The 19,174-nt window shown below is 38.1% G+C and overlaps 1 protein-coding gene across 4 annotated transcripts in view; it reads right to left on the bottom strand.

The window, feature by feature from the left end:
• Nucleotides 1-365: 365 nt before the first annotated feature.
• The window catches only part of tbc1d5 (TBC1 domain family, member 5), a 40,383-nt gene continuing 21,574 nt past the window's right edge, over nucleotides 366-19,174 (bottom strand). For 3 of the 4 annotated variants that reach the window (XM_022665307.2, XM_022665308.2, XM_049475984.1), the window contains exons 10-24: nucleotides 18,369-18,471; nucleotides 18,204-18,292; nucleotides 17,400-17,450; nucleotides 17,234-17,303; nucleotides 16,707-16,879; nucleotides 15,649-15,791; nucleotides 13,760-13,866; nucleotides 12,711-12,796; nucleotides 12,354-12,613; nucleotides 10,787-10,849; nucleotides 8,256-8,467; nucleotides 7,056-7,152; nucleotides 6,885-6,964; nucleotides 4,882-5,160; nucleotides 366-3,389 (exon numbers count right to left, since the gene is read on the bottom strand). In XM_022665307.2, the coding sequence (XP_022521028.2) occupies nucleotides 3,144-3,389; nucleotides 4,882-5,160; nucleotides 6,885-6,964; nucleotides 7,056-7,152; nucleotides 8,256-8,467; nucleotides 10,787-10,849; nucleotides 12,354-12,613; nucleotides 12,711-12,796; nucleotides 13,760-13,866; nucleotides 15,649-15,791; nucleotides 16,707-16,879; nucleotides 17,234-17,303; nucleotides 17,400-17,450; nucleotides 18,204-18,292; nucleotides 18,369-18,471 (2,059 nt within the window). In that variant the 3' untranslated portion in view covers nucleotides 366-3,143. The remainder of the gene's footprint in view (nucleotides 3,390-4,881; nucleotides 5,161-6,884; nucleotides 6,965-7,055; nucleotides 7,153-8,255; nucleotides 8,468-10,786; nucleotides 10,850-12,353; nucleotides 12,614-12,710; nucleotides 12,797-13,759; nucleotides 13,867-15,648; nucleotides 15,792-16,706; nucleotides 16,880-17,233; nucleotides 17,304-17,399; nucleotides 17,451-18,203; nucleotides 18,293-18,368; nucleotides 18,472-19,174) is intronic. The other variant, XM_022665310.2, reaches the window with a different exon arrangement.

Here is a 19,174-nt window from a genome sequence, read left to right as displayed (position 1 = left end):
AATATGAAGCTAAACTAGTTTTCATTTTCTTATAAATCTTTCTTGTTTTCGATGCTAAAGCTCTGTTTTAAACTTTTACTCAGTGCAATAAAATATTCTTATTAAAAAGAATCTAAACTAGACTGAAATATAATACAGTAAATAAAAAAACTCTAGTCTGCCAGACATAAACTACACTACACTATTACAGCATTGCTACAGCTATGAAAACTAGGCTTGAGTCCTTTACTAGAGGAACTAAAAGGCATCTTTGTTGTACAACTAGGTTTGCTGTACTTCTTATTACCCTAAGAAACAGCTCAATCATCAGTTCCCCTGATTCCATGTTATATTAATGAAAAATGTGAGCACAGTGCGCAAACAGCTGGCTTTGGCAAGAGCAATAATGCCTTTTTATTCATCTGAAGTTATTATCATTATCATTATCATCATTCCAATATTAGAACATCCCTCGTGTGCAACATCATACACAGCTACCATGATGGGAACCATGAGAAATCAGATAAAGGACACCAGGAACAACAGACCCAGCAGAATACAGAATTGTTTACATATAACTGATTAAAAAAACAACAAAAATAACAAAAAAGGATAAACTGGAGCCTGTGAGTTAAAATCCTTTAGAAGAAAAAAAAAAAAAAAAAAAAAAAAAAAACGAAAAAAAGGATGAACACAGGAACCTGGAGGGGGTATACAGTATATCTGGAGAACTTTTTTTCAGGCACTGGATAATGAACAATCAATGCTGGAGAGAAAAAGAACAATAGAGAGAGACAGAGGTTATTAATGCTGTGATCTAGTCCATGTTGAGGGTTAAGGCCTCCCTCTTCAGTGGCAGTTTAGAAGGTGTAGATCACTGCCCTTATCAGATACAGATACAGTCAGAGAGAGGACGAGAAGAGGACGAGGAGGATGAGTACGAGTAAGGTCTGTGCACTGAGGAAGATTACAGCACTAACCATTAAACCCACACTGGGTGTATAATGTGAGTTATTAACTATATTAGGTAATAGGTGCGCAATGTATAGTGTATGGAGAGGTGAATGGAGGATTTGAGGGAATTAAGGTCCATTGAGTAAGCTGTAGAGTCCAGACTGGACACTTTAGGGCGCGAGGTAATTTACAGTACAGAGCATTTTAAGAGTTAATCAAATATGGCTGAGAATATACAGCTGTACAGACCAATGACTTTATATAAGCATGGACAGGAGCACAAGTCTGGTTCATTCAGATCTTCATTGTTCCAACAAATCCAACAGTTTTTTTTGTATTGCTAATATTTGTAATATTTACTAATTTTTATCCTCAGATAACAGTTTTTACTACCTTATTTTTTATATCATAGGAAGGTGGGGCTAAACTTAGCAGCAAAATAAATTAGCGACAGCCTTATTTAGTATAAAATGTCTAATGTAATCTAACTAATCAGATGTAAGCAAGCCAGAACTCTGATTATGTAATCTGATGTAAATATAAATTGTGGGGAATAAATTGTAGCATAGTAGCTTCGTTTTGTCTCAGCAACGTAATCAAAGTGAACTGAGCGGAGCTCTGTTACTGTAACTTACTGTTTTTTCGCAATATAAGGGGCACTTAAAATAGTTTAATTTCCCCCCCAAAAATCGTCAGTGTGTCTTATAATCCAGTGCTTCTTATGTATGATTTTACCAGTCAGGTATTAAGGAGCAGTAAAGCCAAATTTCAGTGTTATTAAGGTGTTTCAGTTCTACAGCACCAGGGCTGGAGTAGCATTAGCATTAGCCTCTAAATGCTATTTTCCTGTCAGGAGCGTATTACTGGCCTGTAGTCTGCTCCTAATCCCGGCTAGCACTACTGGAGCGGTTAGCCGCTGGAGTGTGCTGGAGAAATTTGGGAATCTAAGTGTACGGTAAAAAAACTAAAGCACTTTACTCACCCATAAAAACAGTTTTCAGGAGAGAAATCGGTGTACTCGTTTGATTTTTTAATAGTTTTATTTACGTAGCTTAGCTTTACTTAACTTAGTTAGATGCCCCCCACGACCACCACCCAGCAAGCGAGACCTGCTGAATGAGAAGTTCCTTATAGTGTCTCTTAAAAAGCGCCTCATAATACAGTGTGTCTTGTGTAAGATTTTACCAGTCAGGTATGAAGGAACAGTAAAACCACTCTGCCAAATTGCAGTTTTATTCAGGAGTTTATTTCTCCAGTACCAGGGCTGGAGTTGCAGTAGCATTAGCCGCTAAATACTATTTTCCCGTTCAGAAGTGAGTATTATCGGCCTGTAGCCTGCTACTAACCCCAGCTAGCACTGCTGGAGTAGCATTAGCATTAGCCACGGACCACACTATCTCTTTTGCTGTTTAGAGGTGAGTATTATCGGCCAGTACTCTGCACATTTACTGTGTGAAAACAAGCTACGTGAGACGAACCGCTAGCTTATATCGCCCAGGCTTCCCAGAGCATTCGGGGTTCCACAAAGTAGCACTGTTGGGAGGCATTAGCCGCTAACTGCAGGTTTAGTGCTGGAGAAATTCACTTTACTCACCCAAATAATCAGTTTTCAGGAGAGAAATCTGTGATTAAAAGTTCCTTATAGTATCTTTTAAAATGCGCCTTATAATCCGATGCGCCTTATGTATGAAAATGGACCAGAAAATAGATGTTCGTGCCTTATAGTGCGAAAAACACGGTATGTTATTTGATGTAAATAAACTGCACTTTTACTGTGTTGGATATAATTACACACACTGGAGAAACTGAGTACACTGGGGGAAAAACCTGCATTGTCTCAAGTTCTATAAGCTACACTGTAAACTCAATGAAGGAGGTCTGAGACACTTGCTCTGGGGGAAGAGAAGGACGTAATAGAAGGGAATGAAATGAAACCACGGCATCCATGCTTATGTACAGTCATTGGTTCAGACAGACATGTGTAGTCCAAATATGATTTGGAATATAGGTCTACTATAGCAAATATAAACAGTCAATTGATCAGATTATGGAATGGGGTCTAGGGTTAAGTGTTCATAAGGGTTCATAAAGGTTCATAAGGCAGTTAGCCTAGAGTTCATATGTGCAAAAGTCCAGCAGAGTGGCTTATCCGCCCTCTAGAGGGGTCTGAAGGTCAAAGACGGGAGAGGGAGATGGAGAAGCAGCGGGACTCATATGTCAGCGGGGTTAACGATGGTAAAATCAGAGTCCTTGCTGTTAGTACTGCCCTCGTCAGGACTGGACGAGCCGGAAGTGGCTCCCATCAGAGGATCCTGAAACTCCGCCTTGATGAAAGGCCGCATGTGTTTAAAGGCCGGGGCGACGGTGGGAGCTCCGTGCTCGTCGCCCTCATTCGGCTGGAGTTCTCCATCCTGCGAAACCAGGATGTAGTCGTCCCAGTTCCTCCCTTCAACAGTCTAAATTAAAAAAGAAGAACAGAAGAGAACAGGCTGGGTTTATATGAGACAAAATATCACAAGTAGAAATTATATATCACAACATACAGCTCTGTAAAAAAATAAGAGACCACTTAAAATGATGAGTGTTGAGTTTCTTTGATTTTACCAAACTAAAAACCTTTAGAATATAATCAAGAGGAAGATGGATGAACGCAAGCCATCAAACCAAACTGAACTGCTTGAATTTTTGCACCAGGAGTAAAGCAGCATAAAGTTATCCAAAAGCAGTGTGTAAGACTGGTGGAGGAGAACATGATGCCAAGATGCTTGAAAACTGTGATTAACAACCAGGGTTATTCCACCAAATATTGATTTCTAAACTGTTAAAACTTGTATTTGAATATGAACTTGTTTTGGGTTTTTTTGCATTATTTAAGGGTCTGAAAGCTCTGCATCTTTTTTGTTATTTCAGCCATTTCTCATTTTCTGCAAATACATGCTCTAAATAACAATATTTTATTTATTATTTGGGAGAAATGTTGTCTGTTGTTTATAGAATAAAACAACAATGTTCATTTTACTCAAACATAAACCTATATAAAGAAACTGAAGTGCTTTTTCAGAGCTGTATATCTTAACTTAAGTCGATTTTATGCAAGACCAATAATGAATAAAAAAAAAAACCTGCTGGTAAAATCTGCTTCTACAAACTTCTAAAAAAAATAATTAGCCAATTTATATAATGTGCCCTGTAAATGCTGTAAATGTGCACTTTACTATCTTGCCAAAATATTTTTTTTTACCCATCCAAATCATTGAACTCAGGTGTTCCAAATCACTGATCACTTTAAATAGATGATTTAGAGAACCAAGTATAAGATTCAATATGTTCAGGAAGTCCTTCTCCTCCTATTCCACAGTAATACAGTCAGTTATGCTGCATAATCCAGAGTGCAGTTATTTAAATGTTGTTCTGGGTTCTTTTGGGACCTCCTGGATGAGTTCTTCATGCCCTTTTGGAGTAATTTAGGTCAGCCGGTCACTCCTGGGAAGTTTCACCAGTGTTCCATGTTTTCTCCATTAGTGAATAATAGTGAATCACTGTGGTTCTTTGGAGTCCCAAAGCTTTAGAAATGACTTTATAACCTTTTCCAGACTGATAGATGATCAATTACTTTACTTTTTCATCTGTTGTTGAGTTTCTTCAGATGGGGGTTTAATAATAATGTGCTGCTTTTTGAGAACTTTTATCTGCTTCATTTTGTCAGACAGATTCTATTAAAGTGATTTCTTGATTCGACAGGTCGGACAGTAATCAGGTCTGGTTGTGATTAGTACAGAAATTGAACTCAACTTTACAAAAATGTAGTTAATCACAGTGCCTTTCTTTGCATAAAACTAAATAGAAATTGCCTAAAAATATACAGACCTAGTTTAGCTGAATGAACCAGAGTTAGGGAGCCTAGATTAGCAGATTAGCCCCGATGCTAACTGTTGAACTGTGACTAACCTGTAACTCTGTGGTGAGTTCCTGCTGGCTCTGTACAGGTTTCTCCAGCTTGGTCTCCAGGTCCGTCTCCTGCTCTGAGAGGAGGCTGGGGTCCAGCTGAGAGCCGGACTGAGCATCATCAGCATCATCAGCAGCATCAGCGGACGTGAAGCCCTCCTGCTGAGCTCTGTGCTGGGCTGTGGAGCAGTAGTGGTTGTCTGCTATAGTGATCTCCTCGTTCTCCTCGGCCTCCAGCTGACTCTGGTTAAAGCGCAGAGCTCCCTTCAGGATGTCCTTAATCTGTGAAGACACGACGAGGACAGTGGGTTCAGAAACACATGATTTCAACAGTGTAACAGTATCGTTTCTATCACTGTTGTCTCTGTTTTTTGTCTTTAGTTTTCTCCTTCTTTTGAACCATGTAGCTGCTCTGTACAATATGCAAATAATGCTGGATGAATACACCAATGGAAATGCTCTAATTAGGTGAAATAAGCTTATTTTACATAGACTTTTATTCAAATTTAGGAACATTTTGCATTTTTTAACATTTTCAGTCAGCTTTATGAGGTAGAGTCACCTGGAATTCAGGCTTTCAGTTAACAGCTGTGCTGAACTCATCAAGAGTTAATTACTTGAATTTCTTGTCTCTTAATAAAGTGTTTGAGAGCCTCAGTTAAAGTAAAGTAGTGAAGAGGTAGAGTTACAGGTATACAGTGAATAGTGAATATTTAAGTAATGTTCTAATCCAGATTATGAGAAGCAACAACTACTCAACTAAGTAAAGAGTAAAAATTACTTTAGAAAAGAGTAAAAATTACTAAGAAAAGAAGATCAGTCAGTGTCGATTATATCAACTAATCATTGCAGTCACCACAAATACCATTAAAAACATTATAATGATGAAACTGGCTCTCATCAGGACCACTCCAGGTAAGGAAGAGAAAAAGTTTTCTCTGTTTTACGCTGATTAATTATGACACCAAGTTTGACCTCAACTTCCGCCGCTATCTGCCCAAATTTATTTTCTTGAGTGGTTCACTTGTGGTGAGAACGTGATCTGGCCTCAATACTAACCATCTATGAAATATACTTCTTTTTAACTGAGCTAAACTGCTGATAAGGTGCAGTTTAATCCGATATTTTTGCCAGATAATATATTGATACGAACAAACGCTGTCTCTGCTGCTCCATGCTGTTTACACCCTAAGAGCGAGGTATGTGCAGCGTTCACTGCTCACATCTGCGCTGCAAGTCCCATTGAAAACACTGTTTAAAAGCTCAGCAGCCTTTTTTTTAGCGTTCTGTATTAAAGCAGCTTCACACTGCACAGATATACAGATATACACACTGGAACACAGAATTTCCTCCTCACTATATTTACTTTCTTACTCCCGCACCAGACAGCTCTGACCAATAAGAGGAGACTCTGATGTGCTCGCGTGGTTTATCGGTGCGCATTTTGGTGCGTTTAGGTGTTTTTATACCTGTGTGAAACCAAACCAAACAGAGGGAGCAACTCTCCAAATAAACAAACTCATCAACTGATCCGGATCATAGAAACTTTCACAACTACAAGAGTGAAAACGTGAAAACACTCTTTAATACTCAGCTAATTAAGATCTAATTCAGAAATCCTTACAAACAAGCTGAGATGTTTATAATAAAATAAAAAAGGTTTCCTCTAATCAACTTATCATGCATTCTGTATTCCAGCGCCCCACGTTACGGCTTTATCCTCAAACATCGAAGTATATACTAGTATTTTAATTATAGACACCACTAATATAAATATAATCACATTTTACATTCCTTTCATTATTTTTTTTATTTACATTTAAATATCCACTATAAAAAACTTGCATCTTAAAAAGAACAAGTACGAATATTCGGCACAGTTAATCACAGAATATTGACGTGATTAATTTGATTTAATTTTTTAATTTGTTGACACCATTAAATATAATATAAAACATATATATATTTGCATTTCTACTGTAAAATAAGGTGAATAAGGGTAAGACCTGTTTGAGTCCAGCGAGGGACACCAGCACCTCGTCCTCCTTTTCCAGATTCTCCTGCAGAATCACGTCCTGAATTTTACCTGTCAGGTAAACAGAGATCACACTGTTCTCACTGAGCAGAATTTATGATATTAAATGTAATCAGATTTCCTGATGGTCAGTCTGACTCACCGATATGAACGTTCATCATCTTAGCGCAGTATTTACTCATCGCCTCCAGATCATTAATCTGCCCCTGCAGGAACGAAACCTGGGCCTCCAGCTCCTCCTGCATACAAACACAAAAACACAGATTTATTTATATATATATATATATATATATATATATATATATATATATATATATATATATATATATATATATATATATTGCGTAGAAAACAGTAAAAAGTAAAAAGTTTTAAAGTAATGTATGTATTACATAGCAAATTTATTTTCTTTATTACGCATTTTTTTAAACCTATTTTAAGGTCTTTCTTTATTATCTAACATTTCACCTGGTTCTTTAGTATCTTATTTTTTTTACTTTTTATTTATTTATTTTTATTATTTGTTTTGTTTTTGTTTGTTTATTATATTGTTTCTCTTTATCAAATCTCTCCTTTGTCTTGATTATTTTCTTTTTAAGGTTTTTAACATTCATTTAACTTTAACATTTAATTCATTTTAGTTTATTTTGCTAAAATACATATACAGCTATGAAAAAAATGAAGAGACCTACTTCACAGTTTCTGAATCATTTTCTCTGATTATGCTATTTATACCTATATGTTTGAGTAAAATGAATTGTTTTATTCAATAAACTGTTTTATTCTATAAACTACGGACAACATTTTTCTCAAATTACAAATAAAAATATTGTCATTTAGAGCATTTATTTGCAGAAAATGAGAAATGTTCAGAAATCAATATTTGGTGGAATAACCCTGATTTTTAATCACAGTTTTCATGTATCTTGGCATCATGTTCTCCTCCACCAGTCTTACACACTGCTTTTGGATAATTTTATGCTGCTTTACTCCTGGTGCAAAAATTCAAGCAGTTCAGTTTGGTGGTTTGATGGTTTGTGATCATCCATCTTCCTCTTTATTATATTCCAGAGGTTTTTAGTTTGGTAAAATCAAAGAAACTCAACACTCATCTGTTTAATGTAAATGCTTAGCTACACTAAAAATAGAGGCGGATTGATTGAATTATATCTCTGTTTAAGACTATGCTGTGACAACAGAGACACATCATTTATTGCTTTTTTTCTAATTGTAAATTACATACAGTGTTTATTGAAGAACTGCTCTGATTTGCTGTTATTGAAGAATTTCTTTAAAAATAAACTGAATTTTTACAGACAGATTAAAAACATGAGCTGCTCACCACATCCTTCTTGCCCATAGACTTGCTGTGAGAGCGCGAGCGACTGATGTTGAAGAACGAGTCTTTCTTAGTGGCGGAAAGGGGCGGAGACGATGTGTTGGAGTCCCGCCCCCTGGAGACAGGAAGAGGAGGAGAGGACATCGCATGGTCCCGCCCACCAGACAGACTCTCAGTGCTGGGGGAGGAGCTTACAGTCCTGGAGGAGGTCTGGCCTGAAAAAGAGGAAAAGTGTGACCATTTCTGAAAACTGTTTATCACTAAACAGACTGTACAAATAGAAAAGAGACAAGCGAGATTAAAGCCTGGTGCACAGTTTTACCTGATTTTAACCCAATTTGTGTTCATTATAACAAGTTTAAATAAAAGCAAATGTTTGTGTGGATAATTCTGAACTGCCAATGTTGTTCAAATTTAGAGAAATGTAGGATATGTGTCAATGTATAAAATAAACAGTATCAGTCAAAAGTTTGGACGCACCTTCTTATTTAATGTTTTTTTCTTACATTGTAAATGAATAGTGAAGTGATCCAGATTATAGCCCTATCAGGACTGGATTAATTTATCAGGGCGTTCTGGGGTAATTTTCTCTTCTATGGGCGTTTTTATCCTCTGTTATTTTATTCCCGTCCAGAACGATCATGTACGTGTTTTTTTTCTCAGAAGTCCTCTAAGAAAATTACAGGCTGAATTATCTACTGTTTTTCTCTGAACTCCGTGCTCCTCCTGTAATTTTAGTTCTGTCCGGATTCACATCTCTGAGTTTCGTCTCACGTTTAATAAAATAGCTATTTGTCCACTGCCGTGCACCGTAATTACACTTTGGGCACTCATTTCCACAGAGATCCACGTTAAAAACACAACAGTGAGTGGAAATGGAGAAGCTACTGAACACCGCGATGTCATGTGACCGAGAAAACCTCAAAAAAAAACTCGCTGATCCTCCTTTTTTAAAATTGCAGTCTGGATTTAGGAGTTTTATCACTGAGTAGAAGTGTGAAATATTTTACACAGACGTCCCCCTGAGAAACTAATCCCGTCCGGATAGGAATTATGAAGGAACACATAAGGAATCATGTAGTAACTTAAAAGTGTTAAACCAAAATACTCTGTGAAGAAGCTTTTAGATGCTCTTATCTGGGGAGCTGTTTGTTGCTTGTGGTTTCTGAGGCTGGAAACTCTGATGAACTTATCCTGTACAACAGAGGAAACTCTCGCTCTTCCTTTTTTTCTTGGGGTGGTCCTGGTCAGAGCCAGTTTCTTTACTTAGTTGAGTAAATCTTGCTTCTCATAATCTGGATTAGAACATTGCTCAAATATTCACTATTCACTGTATACCTGTAACTCTACCTCTACACTACTTTACTTAGATAGATCCTAAATTTCCTTCGGGATAAATAAAGTATCTATCTATCTATCTATCTATCTATCTATCTATCTATCTATCTATCTATCTATCTATCTATCTATCTATCTATCTATCTATCTATCTATCTATCTATCTATCTATCTATCTATCTATCTATCTATCTATCTATCTATCTATCTATCTATCTATTACGAGACAAGAAATTCAAGTAATTAACTCTTGATGAGTTCAGCACAGCTGTTAACTGAAAGCCTGAATTCCACGTGACTCTACCTCATAAAGCTGACTGAGAAAATCCAGCAGAGATGTTCAAAACTGATCATCTAAATAAGAGGAGGTACTTTTTGAAGAATCTAAAATATAAAACGTATTCTGGTCTGTTTAACACTTTATTGTTTATTTCAATGACAAAAAACACTGAATTTAAGATATGTCCAAACTTTTGACTGGTACTGTGCTTTGAACAAGTCAATATCTATTGATAATTTTATTTTTTTATTTTTTTAAAGAGGCACTAAACCATATTTTTTACATTAATAGCTAAAATGTGTTCCTTAAAAGTAATAAAACACCAGACCTGCTTATAAAATTTGTATAAATCTGTGTGAGGATGATGTGTTTAAGTACTTTGGTACGCAGACACAATCACAATATGCAAATCAGTCCATCATCAATATAACCGCCCTCCTGCTGACGTCCAATCATCTGTGTCTCACTGCTATCAGAGGCACACTGTTTTGCTGCTGCAGCTCAGCCAATCAGCTCTCCCTTCTGCCCCGCACCTAAACCCATACATCACCCACCCAGTGCCCCTCCCAAACTTCTCCTCTGAGGGTGAGGGTGGAGTCAGCTAAAATCAGGGAGTTTAGTGCCCCTTTAGTTTTTTACATTAATTTAATTAATGTAAAATTCAAGTTGAATGATTAAATCAGGAGATGGAGACAGTTCTTATTTCCCCAACACACAATAAATCACTCCATTAAACACAGACGAGCTACACACCGGTGATTTTGCACAGATTTACATGCAAACACGACACAGAGACGCATGCATTATTAACACACCACACTGAGAAACATGCAGCACAGACTGAAACACACTGGCACAGTAAACACAGGCACAGCTGCACCACTCCAGAGCGGGCACAGCTGTGGTGAACCTTTACCTTGCAGGTCAGACAGTATTTGGGTGGGCAGAGAGATCTGAGATACTCCAGCAGAACCTACATCTAACAGACAGGAGAGTGAGACCTCTACACACACCCACACCCACACAGTACTCCAACACACACTCACAGATCCTTGATTCACTAGTACTGAACACTGTGTTACACTGTGACCCAAAATCACTCCTGGCATTAACACATTTCCTGAGTGATCATATTCAAAGGTGAGTAAAGTATCTCCATTCATGACTCTGTAATTAGAAGTATAGATACTAGGGCTTAATAATTGTCCCATAATATATCAATGGAAAAAATATATTTAAGTCGTTTTTTAATTTATTGAAACAAACAAAAACATTAAAATCACCAGTGCAAATATCAAACAGTACATGTAAACCATGTGATCTACCAGATAATCAATAGCTGAAGCTACTTACTATTGCAAAATACATCACTAATTCAGTGGACCTACCAGTTTTTAACAATGTATACTTAAATGCAAATAAAAGAATCAGAATTATGTTACCATATTTTTCACACCGGATTATAAGGCACATTTTGTGACACTAGTAAGGAACAGGGGTGTTGCCATGTTTCCCTTCTAATTCAGAAGGTTCAGATCTCTCTGCTGGGGGGCGAGACCTGTACAGCTAAGCTAAGTTAAGAAAACAAAACTTAATAATTTTTTTGTTAATCCAAACAGATTTCTCTCCTGAAAACAGTTTATTTGGGTATGTAAGAAGCTTCCACTTATTTACAGTAAGCTTAGATTTCCAGATTTCCACTGAGGCTGGGTGCAGCAGCTTTAGTATTAGTAGCTAAATTAGTGGGTAAACGCTACCTGATAGTGCTGCACTGAAAACCTGAGTGAGTGCTTATTGAGTGTTCCGGAAAGCCAGGGTGATATTAGCATAGCTTATTTAACACTGAAAACGCGCAGGCTACAGTCCGATATACTCACCACTGAAGGGTGAAAGAGCTAGCACTTAGAGCGGTTAGCGGCTAATGCTAATACTGCTCCAGTCTCAGTGCTGGAGAACTAAACTGAAACTCCTGTATAATTCTGTACTTCAGCAGAATGGCTTTACTGCTCCTTAATACCTGACTGGTAGAATTCATACATAAGAAGCACCGGTCAATAAAATGCACTGACGATTTTTGGAGTGCACCATATATATATATATATAATAGTGGTGTAAATCACTTAAAAATGAATGTATTAAAATAATGATCATTTTTTTAAATGCTGGTATTTTCCTGTATGATTTGGAGGGAGACGGTAATAATATTGTAGTGTGGCAAAAGAAAAAATGAATAAAAAATAAAACAATTAAAAATTAGAAGATAAAAAGTGTCAGAAATTAAAATTTTAACTTTTTTAACTGTATTATAATATCTCCAGGTATACAGAAAGAGAAAAAATGAGAGTCTTCAGATTACACAGGATGTATTTATAATGCCAGGTCTGAATGGTTCTGCATGATCACCCAGGACCCATGTTTAATACCAGGTCTGAACGTGGCCTTGGTTGGTCTGAGCATGTGCAGTGGGCGGGGCTTCTTCTTACCTTTGCTCAGGTGTACAGGCATGCTCTCGGACTTCAGCAGGCGGTGCTGCGGCTGGATCTGTGAGGAGGCCGGGCCGGGCGGGTGCTCGGTCAGGGCCCGAGGCGGCTGAGACTGCGGGGGCGGAGCTGACAGAACCTCGCTGTTGATTGGCGAGATGCCGCTGGAGCCGCCTCCCATTGGAGCCATGAGCTTCCTGCCGAAGCTGAGCAGAGAGCTGGAGACTTTGTTGATGTTGAGTGGAGGAGCTTTAGTGCTGGCCCTGATTAAACAGAGAAAGAATTAAAATTGGATCACAGGTTAAAGAGGGGTGCCTTTGTGATTTGGGCTAAAACTAGATCAATAAAACCAAAACACACCGGGTCCTGTTGACCAGGTCGGCTCCACGGGTTTTATAGTAGTCAAGGTTCTGCTGGAACTGGTAGTTCACCGGTCTTGGGTTGTTCTGAAAGCGAGAAACAAGAACAATGAATCAACACACAAAACATGTCCAAACATTTGTGGACACCCATTGTAGAAAAGAAATATAGGTGCATTTAAAAAACAAAAAAGAATATCATTTAAGAAAAGTTACTTTATTTAAGTAATTCAGTTCAAAATGTGAATATTTATATTATATACAGCTCTGGAAAACATTAAGAGATCACTTAATTCACAGTTTCTGAATCAGTTTCTCTGATTTTGCTATTTATAGGTTTATGTTTGAGTAAAATGAACATTGTTGTTTTATTCTATAAACTACAGACAACATTTCTCCCAAATTCCAAATAAAAATATTCTCATTTAGAGCATTTATTTACAGAAAATGAGAAATAACTGAAATAAAAAGATGCAGAGCTTTCAGACCTCAAATAACGCAAAGAAAAAACAGAAATCAATATTTGGTGGAATAACCCTGGTGGTTTTTAATCACGGTTTTAATTTTATGCATCTTGGCATCATGTTCTCCTCCACCAGTCTTACACACTGCTTTTGGATAACTTTATGCTGCTTTACTCCTGGTGCAAAAATTCAAACAGTTCAGTTTGGTTTGATGGTTTGTGATCATCCATCTTCTCCTTGATTATATTCCAGTAAAATCAAAGAAACTCATAATTTTTCAGTGCCCTCTCTATTTTGTTTCTAGAGCTGTAGATGTATTAAACACACAGAGTGATCTATTTTAAGCGTTTATTTATTATACTGTTGATGATTATGAAGCTTACAGCCAATGAAAACCCAAAAATCTGTGTCTGAGAAAATTTGACCAATTGGTACTTTTGTCAGTGTGGGCAGTGTGCCAAGTCCTGCAGGAAAATGAAATCTGCATCTTGATTAAAGTTGTCAGCAGAGAGAAGCTTAGTTTTTAATCTAATTTTTAAATTATGAAACAACAGGATTGAGTGTGTGTGTGTGTGTGTGTGTGTACCTTTGGATCTCTGAGGAACAGAGCTTTGTGCAGAAGAGAGTGGATGTCTCCGACAGGTGGGTAGTGCATCAGGAGACCCAGACACGTCTGGAAGTTACTGGCAATAACTAAGATATAAATAAACAAAAAAACAACATTTGATCTCATGTAATCAGACAAAATAGTACAATTTATTATTGTTTATCTTACCTTTTTATGAATTAATTATGAGGAACAGAATCACAAGATAAGACTTAAAAATGCTGTTTAATCTAGAGCACACTTCTTATCTGCTTTTAATGTGTAAACTGGCCTTGACTGGATCAAAAAGTGGCCATGATATAAAGGAACGTGTCAAATTTGCTACTATAAAACAAACAGTAAATCCAAACAGCAGACAAACACTTTAATGATTGTTTCCTAAAAAACACTGTTCAAAGGTCTCCTTCCGCTAAAATCAACCTCTTTCTCTTTGTCTGCAGCAGCTAGTAAAAGAAAATATTCAGAAAAAACGAGTCGATCAGGAAAAGCACCGTATCTACATCAACCCGTGAATTAGTATTCATGGCCCCGCCCACCTCGGCTTGGGACCGCCCACAGACAGAGCTGATGCCGGGCAACGACTCAGTCTCGTCAGATAGGAGCTAACAGTGCTAGGAACAGCATGCAGTTCATTCCTGTGTTATTTGTGCAAATAACACATCAGTGTTTATATGCTTTACCCAGTAATTCAGAGCTAAGAAACAAATGGTTAGAATTAGTCTATGTAGGAAAAACACCAGCCAAGTACAATTGAGATAGGTGTAGGTAGGTGTATGTTTAGAACAGTTCTTTAGAACACAAGGTACTGAGCTACCTAACTATCTTGTGTAAGCAGAGGTGGGTACAGGGCTCTTGCACCATTTTAAAAGTCAAATTAAATGCTGTTTAAGACCTCAATAAATATAATGTAAGACCCAAAAAAGCAGTTATGTTTCGTTAGTTCTCTCCCCAGTAACGCTAGCTAACGTTAGTATGTTAACTAACTCGCCGCTAATGTTAGCTAGCTCTCTGCTAACCTTAGTTCTATCCTTGGTAATGTTAGCTAGCTCATTTAAGCTGGCTAAAGTTAGTATGTTAGCTAGTTTGCTGCTAAAATGAGTTAGTTTGCTGCTAATGTTAGTATGTTAGCTAACTCGCCGCTAATGTTAGCTAACTCGCCGCTAACCTTAGTTCTATCCCTGGTAATGTTAGCTAGCTCATTTAAGCTAGCTAAAGTTAATATGTTAGCTAACTCGCCGCTAATGTTAGCTAGCTTTTCGTTAACCTTAGTTGTATCCCTGGAAGCATTAGCTAGCTTATTTAGCTAGCTAAAGTTAGTATGTTATCTAACTCGCCGCTAATGTTAGCTAGCTTTTCAATAACCTTAGTTCTATCCCTGGTAATGTTGGCTAGCTTCTTTAGCTGGCTAAAGTTAGTATGTTAGCTAAAGTTTATGGTGGGCCACTGTGCTTTCCCACTGGAATTAAACCCACATCTGAAAATGTAATACCTACAGCAAATTTACAGTAAATTTAAGACAATTTAATTATCCAGATTTTAAGTTAAGACATTTTAAGACTTTTTAAAGACCTGCAGGAACCCTGGGATAATCCAGATCCAGAAAGTTAAAATCCACCTCTGCTTACACAAGATATCTAGCTAGCTCAGTAACCAGTGTAAACAGAACTGTTATAACTCTAATTGATTTCATTATTAAATAATAAACCGATGGAATAATGTGAATAAATGCCCATTATGTGAAATGCACCATATGAATAAAATACTTAGGTCACTCAGAAGTCAACTAAATAATTTACAGACAGACCATCAGACAGACAGACAGACAGACGGCTGAGTCAGCAGACAGACAGACAGACAGACAGACTCACGCGCATCTCTGATGTAGAGCAGCATGGCCACAAACACATAGTCCACCAGATCCAGAGTGATGCTGTCCGCAAACAGAGCATCCCAAACCACCAGCAGATCCTGCAGAGGAAACTCCCTACCGAACAGCAGCCGCACCCAACGACTGACACACACACACAAACACACACACACACACACACACACACACACACACACACACACACACACACACACACACACACACACACACACACACACACACACACACACACACACACACACACACACACAAACACACAAACACACACACACACACAAACACACACACACAGATTTAAAACAATTATCTACATTAGAGCTAGGAAATATACTGATTTTTGTTCATATTACAATAAATTATAGTATCAACAATACACTTTAATAATTCAAGGACATTATCAGTGCTTAACACCGACCCAACTGTACATTTTATTACATTTTATAAAAATGTAAAAAAAAAAAAAGTCAAACTGAATTATGTGCAGTAAGAATTAGGGGTGGGTATCATTCTAAATTTAAATTATGCCTTTTCAGTTCTTATCTGGAAATCACTTGAATATTTGGATTACTTTGGTGCAATTTGCAAAGGTAAGCCTTTATAAGTATGAACCACTAGCTAATATCACCCTGGCTTACCAGAACACTCAGGTTTCCTTAGTGTAGCACAGTCAGGCGGCATTAGTCGCTAACCGCTAGCAGTAGTCGTTAAGGCTAATGCTCCAGCCTTAGTGCTGGAGAAATCTGGAAATCTAAGCTTCCTGTACATGTACGGAAGCGCTTTTCTCACCCAAATAAACAGTTTTCAGGAAAGAAATCTGTGTAGATTAACATCTAACACTCACTTGACTTAAAAAGAAAGTCTCTTTTTATTACTTAGCTTAGCTTTACTTAACTTAATTAGCTACCCCACCACCACCAAACAGTGGCGAGACCTGCTGAATTAGAAGTTCCTTACAGTGTCTCTTAAAATGCGCCTTATAATCCGGTGTGCATTATAGTGCAAAAAAAAACAGTATTTGTGACTCTCTCCATCTCTTACATGCCGTAAATCTGGGGGGCGATCTCCAGGCGGTTGAGGTGCATGTGCAGCTCGATATCATGCTTCTTCACCAGCTGATCCTGGATACGGTTTACTTTGGTTACAATGGCAACAGAAGGGCCGGCGTCCTGCGGCCTGGCGAACGGTATACTGGTCATCATCTCCTCTTTACCCTGTAACAACAATACAGCCTTCAGACTCCATTTACACCACTACAGTAATACAGTACACACACTACAGTACTACAGTACACACACAAGTCCAGGATAAAGTCTTCTTTGACCTCACTAGGGGAACAAAATAAAGCTCAGTAAGCGTTATTATATTATTGATTAATAAAGGTCTATGAAAACTGAAACCAGGTGGAGGGAACTGAAGCTGCAGCACTTACTGCTCGACATTTGTATTTTATATCAATGAGTTTCCTAATCTTTAGAGTACAGGCACGAGGCTGGTGGAAACAAGGTTGATTAAACCTGGAGTTTCCCTTTAAGGAGAAGAAATTGAAGTGTGATATTTGTACGTACCTTCCGCACCTCCCTCTCAAAACTAGAGAACCAGGGTTCTGCTGTCTCCATGAGCTGGGAGAACATGGCACTGCAGAGAGAGATGCAGAGAAAGTGTGAGATCACATCTCAGTGTAGCATCAAAGAACAATAAAATACAATACAATATAATAACTGTGTAACTCACTAAGCATCGTGTTCATGGAAATTCGGATCCAGAAGGACCTTCATCTCCTCACTGTAACATAAACACACATTTCAACACAGAAAGCATTAAAATTAACATATTAGAAAAAAAAAAATCACTTTTTGCATGCGTTTGTGTCTTAATTGCCCCTATAAACACTGCAAGCTCAAAACAAATTATATAATGATTCTATGAGCCATTTGGATGATCCTCCCTTATTGTGACATCACAATAAGGGAACCTGCATAGAACCGCCCTGGTTCCATCCCTCACCCGTCAACCCCCACCAGAGCCCCGCCCACTAGATCGGTTGAAGAAACATTTCCATCTCAGTCTACTGGCTGTTAACCTCAGACAGTACACAGCAGGATTAGCCAGTAGACTTCGTCTGAGGGAGGGATCTGTACCTACTGTCTGTGGCAAGTCGGCAGATGAAGGAGATGTAAGGAGATGGAGTTTAGCATGATCTAGCTTGTCCATGTTTTGCCATTTGGTACAAGCTAATGCATTGGTAAAGCTATTTGCATAAAAGTGACAGAGCCCTTAAACAGCTCCTTCTGAAAGGGACTGAAACTGGTAAGAATAGAGCTGGTGAGATCTTTATCTTTATGTGAGAGTGATTTTGTGCAAAGGACTTTTTTGTATAGAACATACACCTATTCTAACCTAAAAGTAAAAGTAAAAAGAGCTATAATATTTCCCCTTTCATATTAAAACAAAAATATCAGAGAGGTTAATGCACTATATGTCCCTTCTAATAAATGCTCAAGGTACAGAAACTGGACTAAAAACAAAATAATTAACCTGGGATTGGCCGTCTCACTGGCATGCTGGAAGGCCTGATGATCACAGTGGAGAACAAACACTATCGGGGCCAACAGCTCATGCATTCCCTACAGAGAGAGAGAGAGAGAGTTATATACAGTACAGTATGATCAGTATGTGCAGTACGGTATATAAAAATAATACCTGTTTATAGAGCAGTCTCTCGTTTTCTCGAGCGTAACAGAACAGAATATCCGTCAGTTTCGTCCGAACATCCTCCTCCTGAAAATAACGCATCTCTGGAAACCTACCAGACACAAACAAACAAACACAAAAACATCTTAAACTACAGGAATTCTTAACATTATTTTTATTCATGTTTAATGGGAGCTTATTTTTATATACATTATTTGTCTATATTAAAGACACTCAGGAAAAGAACATATATAATAATTATATATTATATAATACGTTCAGTTCATAGATCATTATCTTGTACTACCAAGCCAGTGAGTCAGTAAACAAGCCAGTGAGTCAGTAAACAAGCCAGTGAGTCAGTAAATGAGCTAGTGGGTCAGTGAACGAGCCAGTGAGTCAGTGAACGAGCCAGTGAGTCAGTGAACGAGCCAGTGAGTCAGTGAACGAGCCAGTGAGTCAGTGAACAAGTCAGTGAGTCAGTGAACAAGTCAGTGAGTCAGTGAACGAGCCAGTGAGTCAGTGAACGAGCCAGTGAGTCAGTGAACAAGTCAGTGAGTCAGTGAACGAGCCAGTGAGTCAGTGAACGAGCCAGTGAGTCAGTGAACAAGTCAGTGAGTCAGTGAACGAGCCAGTGAGTCAGTGAACGAGCCAGTGAGTCAGTGAACAAGTCAGTGAGTCAGTGAACGAGCCAGTGAGTCAGTGAACAAGTCAGTGAGTCAGTGAACGAGCCAGTGAGTCAGTGAACAAGTCAGTGAGTCAGTGAACGAGCCAGTGATTCAGTGAACAAGCCAGTGATTCAGTGAACAAGCCAG

The sequence above is a fragment of the Astyanax mexicanus genome, chromosome 3, assembly GCF_023375975.1.
Source record: "Astyanax mexicanus isolate ESR-SI-001 chromosome 3, AstMex3_surface, whole genome shotgun sequence".
NCBI lineage: Eukaryota > Metazoa > Chordata > Actinopteri > Characiformes > Acestrorhamphidae > Astyanax > Astyanax mexicanus.
Note: the sequence above shows the minus strand (reverse complement) of the source record. Positions and strands in the feature narration are given on the sequence as shown.